General features: G+C 34.8%; 1 protein-coding gene across 6 annotated transcripts in view; it reads right to left on the bottom strand.

Annotated features, from left to right (window-relative positions):
* Positions 1–16,160, bottom strand: part of FAM13A (family with sequence similarity 13 member A) — a 344,433-nt gene that overhangs the window by 80,770 nt on the left and 247,503 nt on the right. For 4 of the 6 annotated variants that reach the window (XM_077142873.1, XM_077142872.1, XM_077142868.1 and 1 more), the window contains one exon: positions 1,304–1,345. The exons of the other annotated variants lie outside the window; for them this stretch is intronic. In XM_077142873.1, coding sequence (XP_076998988.1) covers positions 1,304–1,345 — 42 coding nt within the window. The remainder of the gene's footprint in view (positions 1–1,303; positions 1,346–16,160) is intronic. 6 annotated transcript variants of the gene reach the window in all.

The raw sequence follows: 16,160 nt of genomic DNA, 5'->3' as shown, positions 1-16,160 counted from the left end.
CACCATCTAGTGCTACAGTTTTTGGTACTGTGTAAAATTTAATCTCTATTAAGGTATAACAATTATTTATTTGCTATCACTGTATGTATAAAATGAATACCGGAGTCACTATGTACTCAACAGCAACATCCTCTTGTGGTCACTATGATTGCATAGTTGAGACAGCCTCTGCAGCAGAGTATGCTGATTTGGTTGGCAGGAAACCAGGATGAATAAAATGGATCACCATGTTGTCTACATCTGAAACCTCAAATGTTCCTTCTCTTGCCACAAAGTTATTACGCAATACACTAAAAGTTGCTAAAGCACAGAACACTGCTGAAAAGCAGCTATCTGGCTAAGTCTGAAGTCCTAGATACATTTCTAAACTATTGGTGCTTGAATTAATGTCTAAATCTAACTTAGAACTGCTGCAACAAATCGGATCCAAGGATAAATAAATGAACAAACAAATTATGTATCACATGTTCGGACATTTCTTTTAAAAAGTAATAAATTTTAAAGTTGGGGAAAGTTAAGAGAAAAACTTTAAAATTTTTTTACATTAAGTTAAATTAATGGTTACATTATTTTCGAATATATTTTCTGAACTTTTGAGGTGTGTAGGTAGTGAGGAAATATTTAATAAACAAGAAAACTTAGTTCTAGGTTATACCTAAATCAGAAGGTTTACTGAAAAATTACCGCACTATAATATGCTTTTTATCACTAGAGAGACAAGATATTCAGAGAATGATGTCTAACATCTACTTTGAATTCTATAAATCTACCCATTTTAATTGAATTCTATAAACCTACCCATTTTAATAGGTGCTATTCTGCCTTGAAAGGCTTTAGAAAACAATCCTGAACTCTGTGAACTTGCTGAAGATTTAGTTCATACTCACCTAATGTAGAAAATCATCTAATATAACCTAAGACTCTTTGGTGAATAAGCCTTCTTCCCCAACTCCCAATATATGTAGAGAATAGAGATTTTTATTTTAAATTCCAGTCCAATCATCAGGGAGTTATTGGAATTAAAATGTTATCTTGATAATATTTATAAATTAAAATATATGAGTTTTGTACATATAAATATATCTTCTTTTAGTCTTTACAGCTATGTTAACATTTTAAGATTTCTTAAATCAAATAAGGGAAAAATGTAACATGAATAATATGGCAAGGGGCTCCACTAAGCTTAGTCTGGCCACAGTGTAGAATACTACATTGAAAAGGATTAGAACCAGTGAATAGACCCAAGTAAGCATTAACTTTCCTCCACCCCACTATAATAGACCAACAAAAATCTAATAAATACCTCAGATAAAAAGGTGACATGGGTCTTTCATCTTCCTGTGAACTAAAAGGAAAATAAATTTTGAATTAATAAACATTTCTGTTAATAATATGTCAATTTTACTAAATTCTATTCTAGTGTCATAAATATTCCACTTGTCTAATGTAGAGCTAATGCCATGATGGAGTAAGGTTCGGGTGCTGGTTTGAAACTGTCATGTACTCCAGAAAAGCCATGGCCATTTAATCCTAATCTAATCTTGTGGGGGCAGACCAATTATTGGGTGGAACCTTTTGATTAGGTTGTTTCATGGAGATGTGACCCATCCAACTGTGGGTGGGACCTTTTTTCTTAGTATTCTTTTTTTAAAAAAATGGTATTAATATATGTTATATATTCATATATCATGTAATCATCCAAAGTGTACAATCAGTGGTTCACAATATCATCACATAACGGTACATTTAATATAATAAACAATTTTTCTTTTTTGTGAAAATTAGCACATATACAGAAAGCAATAAATTTCAAAGCACATCACAACAATTGGTTGTAGAACAGATTTCAGAGTTTGAGTTACAATTCCACAATTTTAGGTTTTTCCTTCTAGGTTCTCTAAGATACTGGAGACAAAAAGAAATATCAATATAAGGATTCAGCAATCATACTCTTTAGTTAAATCCTACCTTCTCTGCATAACTCTGTGTAACTTTTGACTAAGCTGTTTCCATGGAGAGGCGACCTACCCAATTGTGGGTGGGACTTTTGATTAGATGGAGATGTGACCGCCACCCATTCAGGATGGGTCTGAATTCTTTTACTCAAGCCCTGTATGAAGAGAATAAAGGGCAGAAAGCATAGAAGGCTCAGAGCCAACATGGAAAGCAGGGAGAACCAAGAAACACACATGTGGAGATGCTTGGAGACAGACAAAAGCTCAGAGAAGAGGCCACTGGAACCAGGAGCTGAAAGCAAGGAAACCCGGGAGCAAAGGGTCAGCAGATGTCGCCATGTACTTGCCATGTAACAGAGAAATCCTGGACAAAACTGGCCTTTCTTGAGTGGAGTATCCTCTTGTTGATGCCTTAATTTGAACATTTTCATGGCCATAGAACTTTACATTTATAATCTAATAAATCCTCTTTGTAAAAGCCAATCCATTTCTGGTATATTGCATTCTAGCAGTAGCAGTTAGTAAAACACATTCTACATTGGAAATGTTCACCTAGCCAAGGTCAATTACTTCTTTAAGGGAAGCCATCAAGGGTGTTTTTTCCAAGTTTAGGTCTAAGGTGAAAGTAATTAACATCACATTTTTCAGAGGAAGCTTTTCACTTTCCTATTCCATAACAATCCAAGTATTTGTATGTTACAAATCCTTAAAATGATTAATACTCAATTATCTCCATAAAGTTAGATTGCAGCTCATTAACACGATGATGAAAGTAAGTCGCAGCAAACAAATATTCCTAAGTGTGAGTCATTCCAGGAATGATTTCCTAGCAATGAAGCGTACATCAGTAAACAGAACACCCCTGCTTTCTGTTCTTCTGTAGTTACTCCATAAAGTATCAACTAATATGGACAACATGAAATGTCATAGTTGCAATTATAAAAACGTTCGTCAAACACAGAAGCAATAAGAAACAAAACATAAAGGTGGTTATTTTTTTCTCGTAATTAATTTTTTAAATGTAAAATATATATTCTATAAAATTTTTTTTTTCCATTCTTTATCATGTTTTTCTATGCTTTCAGAGAGTAAAACGAATTACCGCAGTGGTCTATGAAATTTTCAATTATACACCCTTATAAAACCTAGCTTTTAAAGAAAATACTCCTTCCAAATATATGACCAAGTATCTATTTATACCAACTATGTACATCATTGAACAGACCAAAATAGAAATGCAAAATTATGAGATAAAATTAAAGAGACACTCTAATATTTCTTCTGGTACTCCTATGTTTAATATTACAGCATTTGGGGAAGTAATTAGTAAACTTTAGCTTGTTTGTTTTTTTTTGGGGGGGGGGGCTTATTTTTATTTTCCTCAGCACCACTGATGAAAAGAGAAAAGTTTAATTCACTTAGTAATACACTGATAATCAGCATCTTATTACAGAATCCTTGTGTAAAATTAAACACACATACACACACACACACACATACACGGCAACCAAAGCCTGTCCTGGAATTTGGAAAGGTCTTATCTTCTAGTTGAAAGACAGTGCATAAGATATGACATACTATTTTTCATTCTCTCATGATTTTGGTTTCCAATTTCAAGATTGTCCAGATATTCTAATGTCTATGCTACCAAAGATTTTAATGTTTATAATTGTGCCAATTCTTCCTTCGTGAAGTAGAGGTTATGGATTAGCTTTATTATGAACTCTAATGTGAACAGGTTGAGGGCAAAACTTCCTTAGGTTGTAGAGTCAGAGAAGGAAACATTTGGGGAATGCCCAGGTGTCTTGAGAAGAAATACCTGGAGCAGTTCTATTACAAATGGCAATAAGCCTATCCTCGATGGCTTCAAAACTCCCTAGAAAACACATAACAAAACATTATAAAATGTTCCAAATGGCTTATTTCCTAATCAAGGATCCAGTGTAAAAAAAATACTAATGATGACCAACACTATGCCAAAGTAGGTGCAACTAAAAGTATAACTTTTTATTAAAAAAATTGCCTCCATGTGTTATAAAATGGACTATGTACTAAATACTTTCTTTGCCTAGAAAAGATCCTCAATTCTCATATATATAACAAATTAGAATTAGGGTGCTTAATATGACATACTTTAATGAACATTCAATTAGAAATATAGCTGGCTTCTTAGAATTCAAAAGTGCTTTGGGAGACGTTTGATGTGCAGAGTTCTGAACACAGCTGTCTATGTGTTTTGCCTAATGCTTCTTTTTTTAACCTAATTTTCTTTGTTGCAAATAGAGGCAATCAAAATAAATCAATGTTTCCTTCCTCCCACACATCCTCATGCACAACAAACTCATGCACAGTTTATTCATTAATAATGATTGAGGGTCAGGTACTAACAGATGCTCTAGAGCGCCACAAAAACCCTTCAATGTACTTGCCCCCATTTCTCTTTTTCAGATGAGAAATACAGGCTCAGAGTGGCTACGTAACTTATCTAGGTCACACAGCTAGTAAAATTTGAACGATTGTATTATATGGTCAATCCGTTTAGGATATTTACTGCCTTCTCTTCAATTTTAATCTTTCAAAATACGATGGGATGATTAGGTCAGTGAAGAGAAATCCATGCGATAGGCCAATGCGCATTTCAACAGTTTTCAACAAGACCTCACAGATTTTAATACGCTTTGTGTTGTGCTTCTGATTATAGCAACACAACACTTATCTTAGTCAAAGTCCATTCATAATGAATTATGCTGGATAGCTCTTATAAAGTGATTAATTTATTAAATTGTCCTGGCTGTACGTCAAGAACATCTCGTGATAGAAACATGAGGTTTTTATCATAAGCAAATATTTTCTAGACTGAATTTGCACAAAGTAAATTTTTAATGAAGGACAAAAACAGAAGTTGTTGACTTGGATACATTCCTAAAGTTTGACCAGTTTAAGTGTTCTAAACATGAACATTTGTGGGGTGCATGGGTGGTTCAGTAGCAGAATGCTCGCCTTGCAACAGGGAGACCTGGGTTCAATTCCCAGACCATGCAACAACCTCCCCTGTCCTCCGCAAAAAAAGAACATTTGAGCACTATAACATAAACAAAATGAAACAGAGTCACAGTATTACATATAGTCAATAATCAGCATTCAAAAGGGCAGCCATCCATGCACATTGTCCAAGAACAATATAGTATGAAAAGAAAATGAGGGTCAATAAATCAAATTTGATAATTAATTAGCATATGTCTCTTCTTTTCATAAAAGTACCCTTGCCTGGGATTTAGTAATGTTATCTTACTAAAGATATAAATTTGGAAACAACTAAAGACCATGTTTTGACTTTTTTTTTTCTTTTTCTTTGTATGGGCAGTCTCCAGGAAACGAACCATACATTGACTTTTAAAGGCAATTTTAAGGAAAGCCGGTCAAGGACAATTCTTCAAAACAGAATTAACTTTTCTACAAAATTTATTTACAATATAAAATTAATTTTTCTGTAGAATTATTAATACATTAGAATGCAAAACTGAAAAATATAATTTCTACATGACTGTACAAAATAGGTATTATACTACATATTGCAATCCCTCAAACATCTATTTATAGAGGTTATTTATATGTTTCTGGTTTTATGTTAATTTCAGCCATGTCCAATGATATTAAATGAGTCCGAATTTTTTGCCTATATTCCCAGATTAGACTTAATTCTGATTCACTTTTTAAAAAAATAAGCACATGTGCTGTGGATGCAGCAGGGAGACTGTGTCATGAAATTAAACCAATGACTAATGGTAACAACTTGGAATTCATTCGATTTCTTCCTTGGTTACTAGTATCAATCAATGTTCTAATTATTTCCTACTTACTCACTCTAAAGAATGGCCAGGCTTAAGCAGCCAATTAATTGTGTTTTTTAAATTCAGTCATACATTGAGAGATTTGGGCAATTATCTCATTTATATTAGGCAATAAGATACATGATAATTAATGTCCTCAGATATGTCTTAATATATTCTCTCAAAACAACTAACTCTGGGAAAAATGTTTATCAAATAGCCCCTAATAATAATCCAAATCTTAGAAGTGTTAACTGAGAAGGCCAATAGCTTAGATATTAGATTTTTGGCGGGGTCCTATCTAACCTGTTTTTTTATGTGGCTCAACATTGGTGAAAGCACATAATGAATGACACCTAGACTTATAATCTCTTCATGAGCTGTGCTAATTTCTACATTGAAGCCACAGAATGTAGTGCCTATCAATTTAATTATGCGGCAACCTAATTAAAATCATGAAAAGCATGGTGTTTTATATGTCAAAGAAAAAACAAATACTGTTGGGAGACTTCCCAGAGTGAGACATTTGGAATGGACCTTCAGTTACTGGATCAAACCGCATTCATTCAATTCCCTTTTGAACTGTCCTGATAAACATTCCAATTAGTTCAACTCTCTTACTGGTTAATATGGCTGGCTACCAAAAAATTAACATAATTTGCATATTTAGCTGCACACTTTAAATACATTTTCAAGTTATTTGAGCTAGGAGAAATAGCTTGTATGTAAATGTCTCTTGAGTACTGAAAAGTACAAAAAAATAAGTAAATGGTAAAGATTAGGTTTCATTCATTGAAGAAACTAGCAAAACCATCCATGGGGGTTAAAAACACAAAGAGCAATAGGGAAAGAAGTAGTGAGGAACTGGTGAAAAGAAAATTAAAAGTCTCAAGCAAACATTTTTCAGGGTTTCCCTCACATTGTTACAGAATGTACTAAAGCAAGGGAAGATTGCAGCTGACAATTGTTCTTAGAGAATGATGAGGTAAGTGAATTTAACACATTCTTTAGTTTCTTCCTCTGCAAAACATAGTGCTATGCTTACTTGAGAATTTTTACTTTATCCTCTAAAGAATTCTGGGGTACTATGGCTCCCGATGTTCTCCTGGCCAGATAACTGGTTAGGCCCCATTCAGGCACATTAAAAAAAAAAAAGCTTTCTTTTTTGGGGGAAACAGATCAGTGTGCAGCTAAGTAAGCATTTGCAGCTGTAATATTTGGGGAAGGTGTATTTTTGTCTATGTACCTACAATTTTTTACTGTAATCCTGAGCAGCTTTGTTTCCAGTTGTGTTATTTGCACTTTGCAACTGTAACATCAAGCCAGAAAAAATACAAATAAATTACTGTAGTTAAAGAATAAATAGAATTTGCCAACCAGAGAATAAATGCTGCAATGAGAGCTGAAGATGTTAATATTTACAGGACATGAATTTTTAACCATTACTAAAAGGTATTATTTTGGGAGCTATCTATATACATTAGGGAAAAGTTTTGGACAAAACAAAAAAACTTTCAAAGATTAAGAATTCATCTTTTTCAATAAGATAGGAACAGCATTTCTACCATTTTCTGGCCTGCTTAGTGGACTGTGTTTGCACCACAAGATGGTGGCAAGAATGTGACCGAGGCATATAGTATTACATAGGATCTGACCTTTTTGGATTCCTTTTGCTCAGTGACTGCAGCCTTCTTTATTACCTACCTTCAGTTTTATAGTTCCAAAGAATTATTACCCTTGGAAGAGAATTTAGGATTATCTCATTCTATTTCAATCTCACCCACCTAGCTAGTTTCCACTGTGGATGCCCGACTGATTAACAACTTGCAATCTCTAAGAAATTGGAGAAGAAGAGTATTGCTCTTAAGCAGGAAGGGGTAAGATGGCTTTATCTTCTTTCTTTTGTGTCTTACCATACAGTTAGAAGGTAGAAAGTGAACTAAATCTTCCTGCTGACTAACAAAGTCAAGTGACTCCACAGGGAATCCTGGGCTGGAGACATGTTTAAAAGTCACAGTATGGAATCCTCATTCTTGTTATAATGTTTAAGTCATGTTAAAAAGCCAACTGCTCTCCTTAGAAGGTTATCTGTTACCCCCACTTTTGATCTCTTTCCAGATTATATCGACTTAATCTCAAAAGAAAGAAAAGTTTCTTGAATTTGGTCTTTCCATTCTATTTCCACTGCATTTTTCTTTCTTAGGGGCAATCATCTCTGTTTCCCTGCCACCAACTCTAACTGATATACTCATCAGATTCAGCTTCCCAACCTAAAAATAACAAACAAACCTGTCCTTCCCCATAGCCTTGGGGGTAAGATCCAAATGTCTAAACCTAGAGCACCAACTCCTCCCAATCTGGGGGCCAATCATCCACTATTATACACTTCAACTCTATTAAACTTCTCAATGTTCCCTGAACATAAATTGCACTTTTGTAACTCTCTCTATTTGTACATGCTGTTCCCTCTGTCTTAAATGGCTCTCCCACTTTTCTCTGCCTGTTAAATACTCTCTCAGCTCAAGTGTTATCTAATCTGAGCAGCCATCTCCACCACCCTGAGGAGGGAGCTGTTTCTTCCTCCAAGTGCCAAGACACTTTGTTCATAGTTAGAAGTGAGTACTTAGTGCACAGCACTGAAATTCATGGGTTCAGATGCTTGCCTCCCCTAGATTTGTCTTACTTTCATAGCACCAGCATCTAGCAAGAACTCCAGATCACTATAGATACTCCATGAATGACTTTTGAATAAAATCAGCCTCATCAAGGAATTGGCTGAATGCTAACACTACTATTTGATTAAACATTTTGGAAACCTACAGGGCTCATAATTTATAAAATTAATTTTGCTATCTATAAGCATTCTCAGATATCTATATGTTGATAATTTTAAATTATCTTGTGCCTTCTATTTTAAAACAGAATGGAGTTGCCATGGTGCTATGGGTTGCCTTCTATTCTCGCTTAGCTAAAGAAAAGAAAATAACTCATTTTCTCCCACTATACAATCAGAGGTGGGAGCTCTGCCATTATGCCAGTAATGTAAACACTGTACTCCCTGTAGTGTGCAGAGGACCCAGAAAGGGATATGTCCAGGCAAGGTATGTTTGAATATGGCCTTGCCACACACTGAATCTGTTTGTTCTGGCTTGAGAGCAGGAAAAGAAAATTATTTCACCTTACTGGAAACCCAAAGGCTGTCTGGAGCTTAAAGGCATGTTTTATTTCCTTACAGAACTATTTTTAAGGTATCTGAACACTTGCATTTGTCTTTAAGATTTTTGTTCAGAAAAGTCGTTTAACATTATTAAAAATATATGAATACTGCCTTAGTGAGGCAGTAATTTAGAGTATAAAATACAGTAACAATTTCCTTTATGGATTTGCCATTAATTGGTGAGAAAATATTTTTAGAACATTAGTAAATTAGTTAAAATATTACCAAGTCTTTATTCATTGAAAAAAAAAAAAAAAAACCAAAGAATTTGGGTATTCCTGAAGAAGGAAAGATGGGGATAATAAATGAGCTTTGCTAACTTTTTCCCATAATTATTTTCATTACAAAGTGATTTGTAAGTACAGGCTCTATTTAACATACATATTTATATATGTATACAAAGTCTTACAAACTGTTATCTCTGAATGTGGAATTCTTGAGGGAGACAAGGATATGCAGAAGGCAAATGTGAATTACCACGTGACCCTTGCCCCTAACAGATTTCCCCTCTGCCAGAGGACGACTCTGCACAGAAAAATGGGTCAATAACTTGTTTCTGACACGGTCATGGTTTTACACTGGTTTCTAGGATGATGAGCAATTTGAGAGTGTATGAAGACTTCATAGACACTACAATCAGAATTTGGGAGCTTCTATAACCTTGTGCAATTGCTCATTCAATAAACATGTTTTGAGAGTATACTACCTATAGAGTCCATGATTGGTGCTTAAGATTTACAGACTAATAAGATATTATCTCCAATTCAACTCTCATGGAATTTATGGATTAGCGAACCAGAAATGTGAAATTTGATAATTATTATGAAAAAGGAATGTGTAGTTACCACTTATTGAGAGCCCAATCTTATAAGTCTAAGCTTTGTGTTAAGAGCTTCATACACCTTGTCTCATTCAATCCTCAAAGACATTTTGAGGTTGGTATTATTAATTAGATTTTTTTAGATAAGAAAAACAAGTCTTAGAAAGGTTAAGTAACTGGCTCAAGGTCACAGAGCCGAGCAAGGCTAAGATTCAAATCCAAGTCTGTTTGAAACGAGAGCTGCAGCTTTTAGAGTCTGAAATTATGTAGTCTGGCAGATTAGGGCAGGTAGATAAGGGACACTAGGAATGAGTTTTGTGGAATTATGCAGGCATTACTGGGAGAAATATAATGGTAGGAAACAAACTCTTATGGAGCAGCAGATACATTCAAGCTAGTACCACTAGATGATACCACAGGGAGAGGCAGTGTCTCGAGTATTTATGCTGCACTAAGTCAAGGAGGGGAAAACAAAGAAGAACTACTTATAAAAATAAAACACATAGAGATCAACATGTAAAAAAATCAGTTGTGTTTCTGTACAATAGCAATGTACAGTATGAAAAGGAAATTTTTAAAAATCCCACTTACAAAAGCATCTAAAGAATGAAATACTTAGGGTTAATTCTAACCATGGGGGACAATAGACTGTAAAACATTGCTGAAGGAAATTAAAGACAAATAATTGGAAGGACATCTTGTGGTCATGGATTGAAAGACTTAATGTTGTTAAGATGTTGGCGCTACCCAAAGCAAGCTACAGATCCAATGCAAGCCTTATCAAAATCCCAACAGCCTTTCTGCAGAAATGGAAAAGTCTGTTTTCGAATTCACATGGAACTTCAAGGGGCCTTAAATAAGCAAAGCAATCTTGAAAAATAAGAGCTAAGTTGGAGGAGTCACACTTAGTGATTTAAAAGATTACTACAAAACTACAGTAATCAAAATCATGTGGTACAGGCATAAAGATAGGCATATTAACCAGTGGAAGAGAACTGAGATCCAGAAATAAACACATGCATCTCAAAAAAAACTGATTTTCAACAAGGGTGCTGAATATTTTCAATGAGAAGAAAATAGTCTAACAAATAGTGCTGGGACAACTGGATAGTCATGTGAATATCCAGAATGAAGTTGGATTCATACCTCATACCCTATACAGTATTTGAAAATGGATCTATGACCTAATTATAAGAATTAAAATCATTAAACTCCTAAGAGAAAACATAGGGGTTTTGTAAATCTTCATAATCTTGCATTTGGTGATGGACTCCTAGATATAACACCAAAATATGGGCAACAAAAGGATAAATTTGGTCTTCATCAAAATTAACTTTTTTACAGAGTCCCACCCCAAACAAGATGGCAGAGTGTGATGCCAGGACTCATACTCCCACAGAAGCTTTGAATAGCCAGCAAGAAATGGCAGAAACATTTTTCACAATGCTTCTAAAGAGTTAAAGGGGGGCGGGCCATGGTGGCTCAGCAGGCAGAGTTCTCGCCTACCATGCTGGAGACCTGTGTTCATTCCTGGTGCCTGCCTATGCCAAAAAAAAAGAGCTAAAGGACTGTAGTAATAGAGTGAGTTCTGAATTAAAAAAAATTTTTTTGAAAGTGGTAGGATTTCATGGTGCCCTGGGTGGCACACACTCCACCACTCATCAGCTCAATGTGAAGTCAGTCCATGCTCCCAGAGTGGATTCTGGTCCTGGTGCTGGAGGGAGCAGAGTAACCAACCCTGTGCACATATTGGGAGCATGTAGGTCTAGCCCTATGGGTCTGGTGGTTGTCTGAGGCTCCTGCTGTCCCAAAACTTGTGTAGGAAGCTGCTCATGGAACCCTCCTACAGAAGGCTGTGGGAGAGGAATCAAGTCATTCTGCCTGGGGCAAGGATTACTGGCTGTAGGACATACAGTGCAATGGCTGGGACTATAAGGAAACCATTTCCTAGGGAAGAGGGGACATTCATAACCATGTAAACAGTCGAATTCCTAGGACGACACATGTATGCCCAAGACAAGACGCCAGCACAGAAAGGATCATTCGGCCTCTAGGCTTTGACCTGGAGCTTTCCTCCAAACCCCTTGAACAGGTAAGCCTCGAAGGAGAGCACTGGCACAGGTCACAGGAATGTTACCCTAATTTCAACAGATTTCTAGCACTTTCCTCTATTCTGTTTATTTTACCTTCCCTACTTTACCATTTCCTCTTTGACATGACTTTCTTGTACAAAACCTAAAATCAGTTTTCATATCTAGAAACTCTATAATAATTCTGTGCAAGGATTATAATGCACATACTTTATTTTTGTTTCTAGAGCCCAATATTGATGGTTTGGCACACTAGTTATAAGTTTATATTTGATTAATGAAATCCAAGTGATTGTAGAACTCATCAAAAAATGGTAGTTTTAAAGTTGGAAGGAATTTTAAATTTGGGAATATATATATAAGCAGTTATCTTCACTTTACAAGAAAAGAACATGAATCCAAACAGATTAATTTAAAGTTTTTAAAGTATATTCACATATACTTGGCCAAAACAAAGTTTGTTTGTCAATTTTGTGTGTAAAACAAACCCATCATAATTTCCTTCAGTGTATTTCTGTCAGATGTGATGTTGTAGCACCTGAAACTGTTTATTATAATTTGGAAATCTGGAAGAATTACTTGGGAATCAAGTTTGGGATATGTTTACTAAAAGATGCCTTTTTTTGCACACAATAGACTTTTCTATTTTGGCAATTCCTTCTAATCACCATATACATATAAAAGTATAACAAGATAAAAAAAATAGAATAAACTGTTTTGAGAGTTTCAAGCAATTTGACTCCATGGTATTTTAAATGCCACTTCCCACAAACCATTCTTTAGTTTCTTTCCATTATTTACACAAACAAATGGGAAGCAATGAGAGAGCATCACCTACATCATGCTGCACACTTTCTGCACTGATGGAATTTAAACGACATGACAGCTATAAGAATTACAAAACCAAATGAAAAGCAATATATCCTTTATACAGAGAAGTTTTATCGTGTAGAGAGAACTTTCATATCTTGAATGCCAATATTCTTGATAAAATAAGTATTTCATGTATTATCATTCCCTGTTGTAGATGACGAAAATGATGTGCCCACTGTCACAAAGCTAGCTAGACGCCAGCATGCTTTCTGATGACAAATGTATCCTTCTGCTGCCTTCCCTTTGCGCTCAACACCTAGCACCTCCACTTTTTCAGTAGTTTATGCAGGGTGATCTTATAATTTTTAAAATATCACCTTATCTTATTTGGAGTAATTAACAAATATTTAGTCTCCATTGGTAATACCATCATTATGTGAGGGCAGAGACTGCGGAGATCTTATTTGTTCTCAGTGTCTTCTCATCACTACCAAATAAAGACCATATCAGTGATGAAAAATAACTTCAGATAGACAACCCCATACAAGTTGACCCAGATCAAATTTGGAATGAGGTAGTTTTTAATTCCCTCTTAGAGGTGTGTGTGTTTGGGGTTGGGGGTATAGGGGTAGGAGTGCTACTAGAGTGCCAACCAGTTAAGAACACTAAGGACTTACAAACTGACTGAAAGGTGTTACCACCACAAGCAGCAGAGGGCTCTCTAACACCACACAGGAATGCCACAAAGTGGCCCATCATTACCTGGGTGTGCACCTTCGTTACTTCCTACATCATCCCTGTGTTATTGATGTTAACATTTTGCAGAGGGACATTCTCTGCAACAAAGGGATGTTCATTTGCATCATTTAAAGCCAATACTTAAGAAGACCAGATGAATTCTGATTGTAGGAAACCCCAGTGAAATTTTCAGTTGTTGGATATGTTAATTGACTAATTAACTCTGTTGTTTTAGGTCTTCTTTACATGCCACTGCAGTTTGGAATTGTGATGTATTTCACCATCATAAAATAAATACATAATAACATACACGGATACCATCATTTTCTAGATGAAAAAGAGAACTATATATATATATAGACATTATTAATCTCAGCTTCTCCCTTTTGTAAATAAGGACAGGAAAAAATAGGATGCTGATGTGAAAGAGATGCCAATAAATGAAGATCAAAGGGATCTAAATTAATCATTTGTTCACTTAACTTCAACCTCCATCACTCTCCTTTGTGAGTGTAAATTAAGTCAGTGGCTATCAGAAAGTTAATCTAGCCATTCAAAATACAGCTGTGAAAGTTCAGAGTTTTGTCACAGATGTTAGATTTGGAGCTATGTTGTATCTTAGCTGGCTTAAGAAGAAATACATAAAATAGAGATCCTTACCTATAGATCTACAATATCTAAAGAAAAGCAGCAACAAGCAAACAATAGAATAGTAGGCAAAGAGCCTGAGCTATAAGGAAAACATGAAATCTGATAAAACTACTAACTCGCTAGTGATAGACAATAAATTTGGTCACCTGAAGAAAGAAAACCTTCATTTTAGTTCCTAATATAATTTCTCCACTTATTTTTAAATATAATTTTGCTTTGTTTGGGGAATATTTTTCATATGACAATATTATCCATATAAGGCTACATAATGTGTTGAGTGTTATCATTAATTATAAAAAGTACTATGCAAAAATGCCAGTATTTAAAAAATTAATTAGGACAATTTAGCCATCTCAGTATATATGTAATAAGATTAATTTAAGCCATTTGTAGTAAACTATAAGAAGCGAGTTCTTTAAAGAGGGCCACACTTTAAACCCTCAGTCTCTGGAATTTTTTTTTAAATAATGATCATGGGTTTACAAACAGTTAACTCCATCCTGGAAACTCTGCAAACTATATTCAGCAATTAAAAGATAGAAAAATTTGGATTAAGGAGAACTAAATTAATTTATTTCATTCTTAGTTTTCAACCTCAACTGTTATTATCACCTCACATATAGATTAGCAATGATAAATTGTCTTCTATATACTTTCAAATTATGCAAAGCAAGAAAGGCTAAAAGTTGCTTATGGAAATTATAACTAAGTAGATGTAAGGGTACAAACAAACATGACCTCTAAGAGTATACATTTACAGGAGGTTAAATAAACCATAGGGTAGTATTATTCATTTTATTCTAGTACATCTCTATTATTATGTTAATCATGTCCATTATTGAATTCACTGCAGTTACTGTACTGCATTGTGTCGGCATCACCACTATATGTGACCTCTTTGAAGCACTGATTATGTCTTAATCACCTTAGTATCACTAGCAGTAAAGAGTAGTGTCCAGATAGCCTAAGACAAAATATTAAACAATGTTGTTAATATATTTTTATTTAAGTGGTAAGACAAATGTTGTAAATGAAAGCATCAATTATGAAAATCAAACTCACATAAGATCATGACACTATATATATACTTTTGAGGGATGTTACTAATACAGTGTTAGATTCCTAAATATACCGGCTGTCACTGGCTTTATATCAAGCTATAATCATTAACTACAGTTTAGACAAGTGTTTTTCTAAGTGTGGCCCACCTATATCAGCTTTGCTTTCAGGGAACTTGTTAAAATGAAGCTACTCTCCCCACCATCTTCCAAATTACGTTTCCCAGGTAATTCTCATGCACATAAAGTATGAGAATAGGCTGTGACCTCTCCTCAATACAAATACTGAGCATGAATTTACATGGTATTTAAAGCTATTCTTTTACTTAACTGCTTCTAATTCAGTTTCTAACCCTATAGTGTTCTTAAGCAGAATGGAGCATAGCACTCATTTCAATAGTTAGCATACATGCTTAACAACCTTCCAGCTTGAGGCAGATCCTCACAGTATTTGAAGAAACAGTTCTATATAGGAGTGGGGAAGTTTTCTGTATAATGGCTTAAATTGATAAGGAACCTTAAGGAAGGAACCACCAAACACTCTGCCTGCCTCCAGGAGGCTGATAATCAAAGGTAGGCACAATCCTGAAGTGGAGATTGCTAGGAAAGCAATCTAATTAAACTTCTAAGAGCTAGGGAAACACTGTGGCAGTGAATGCACAAGATAGTGATCTTATAAGTGGTAATGCAAGGAAACAAAAGTAGCAATTCAAGATTCTTGAATGCAAATTGAAACTACTTCTCCACATAGGTCTATTAATAAGGACTAACAATGTACAATAATTTTGGAACAAATCATATTGATTTTAATTTAGCTTTGGTTCAGTAAATTACCTTTGTTTAGTTTTTTTTAGCAGTACACAAAGATCTACTTACTTCTCAACAGTTATTATACATAATTATCAATTAGTATTACAGAGTAGAATAATATCTAATGTTTTTCTCTAGAATACAACTTGCTTAAGACCTTTAAGAACTGATGTCATTA

The sequence above is a fragment of the Tamandua tetradactyla genome, chromosome 24 (genome assembly GCF_023851605.1).
Source record: "Tamandua tetradactyla isolate mTamTet1 chromosome 24, mTamTet1.pri, whole genome shotgun sequence".
NCBI classification, from domain to species: Eukaryota; Metazoa; Chordata; class Mammalia; order Pilosa; family Myrmecophagidae; genus Tamandua; species Tamandua tetradactyla.
The sequence above is the reverse complement of the archived record's forward strand: the minus strand, read 5'-3'. Positions and strand labels throughout refer to the sequence as shown.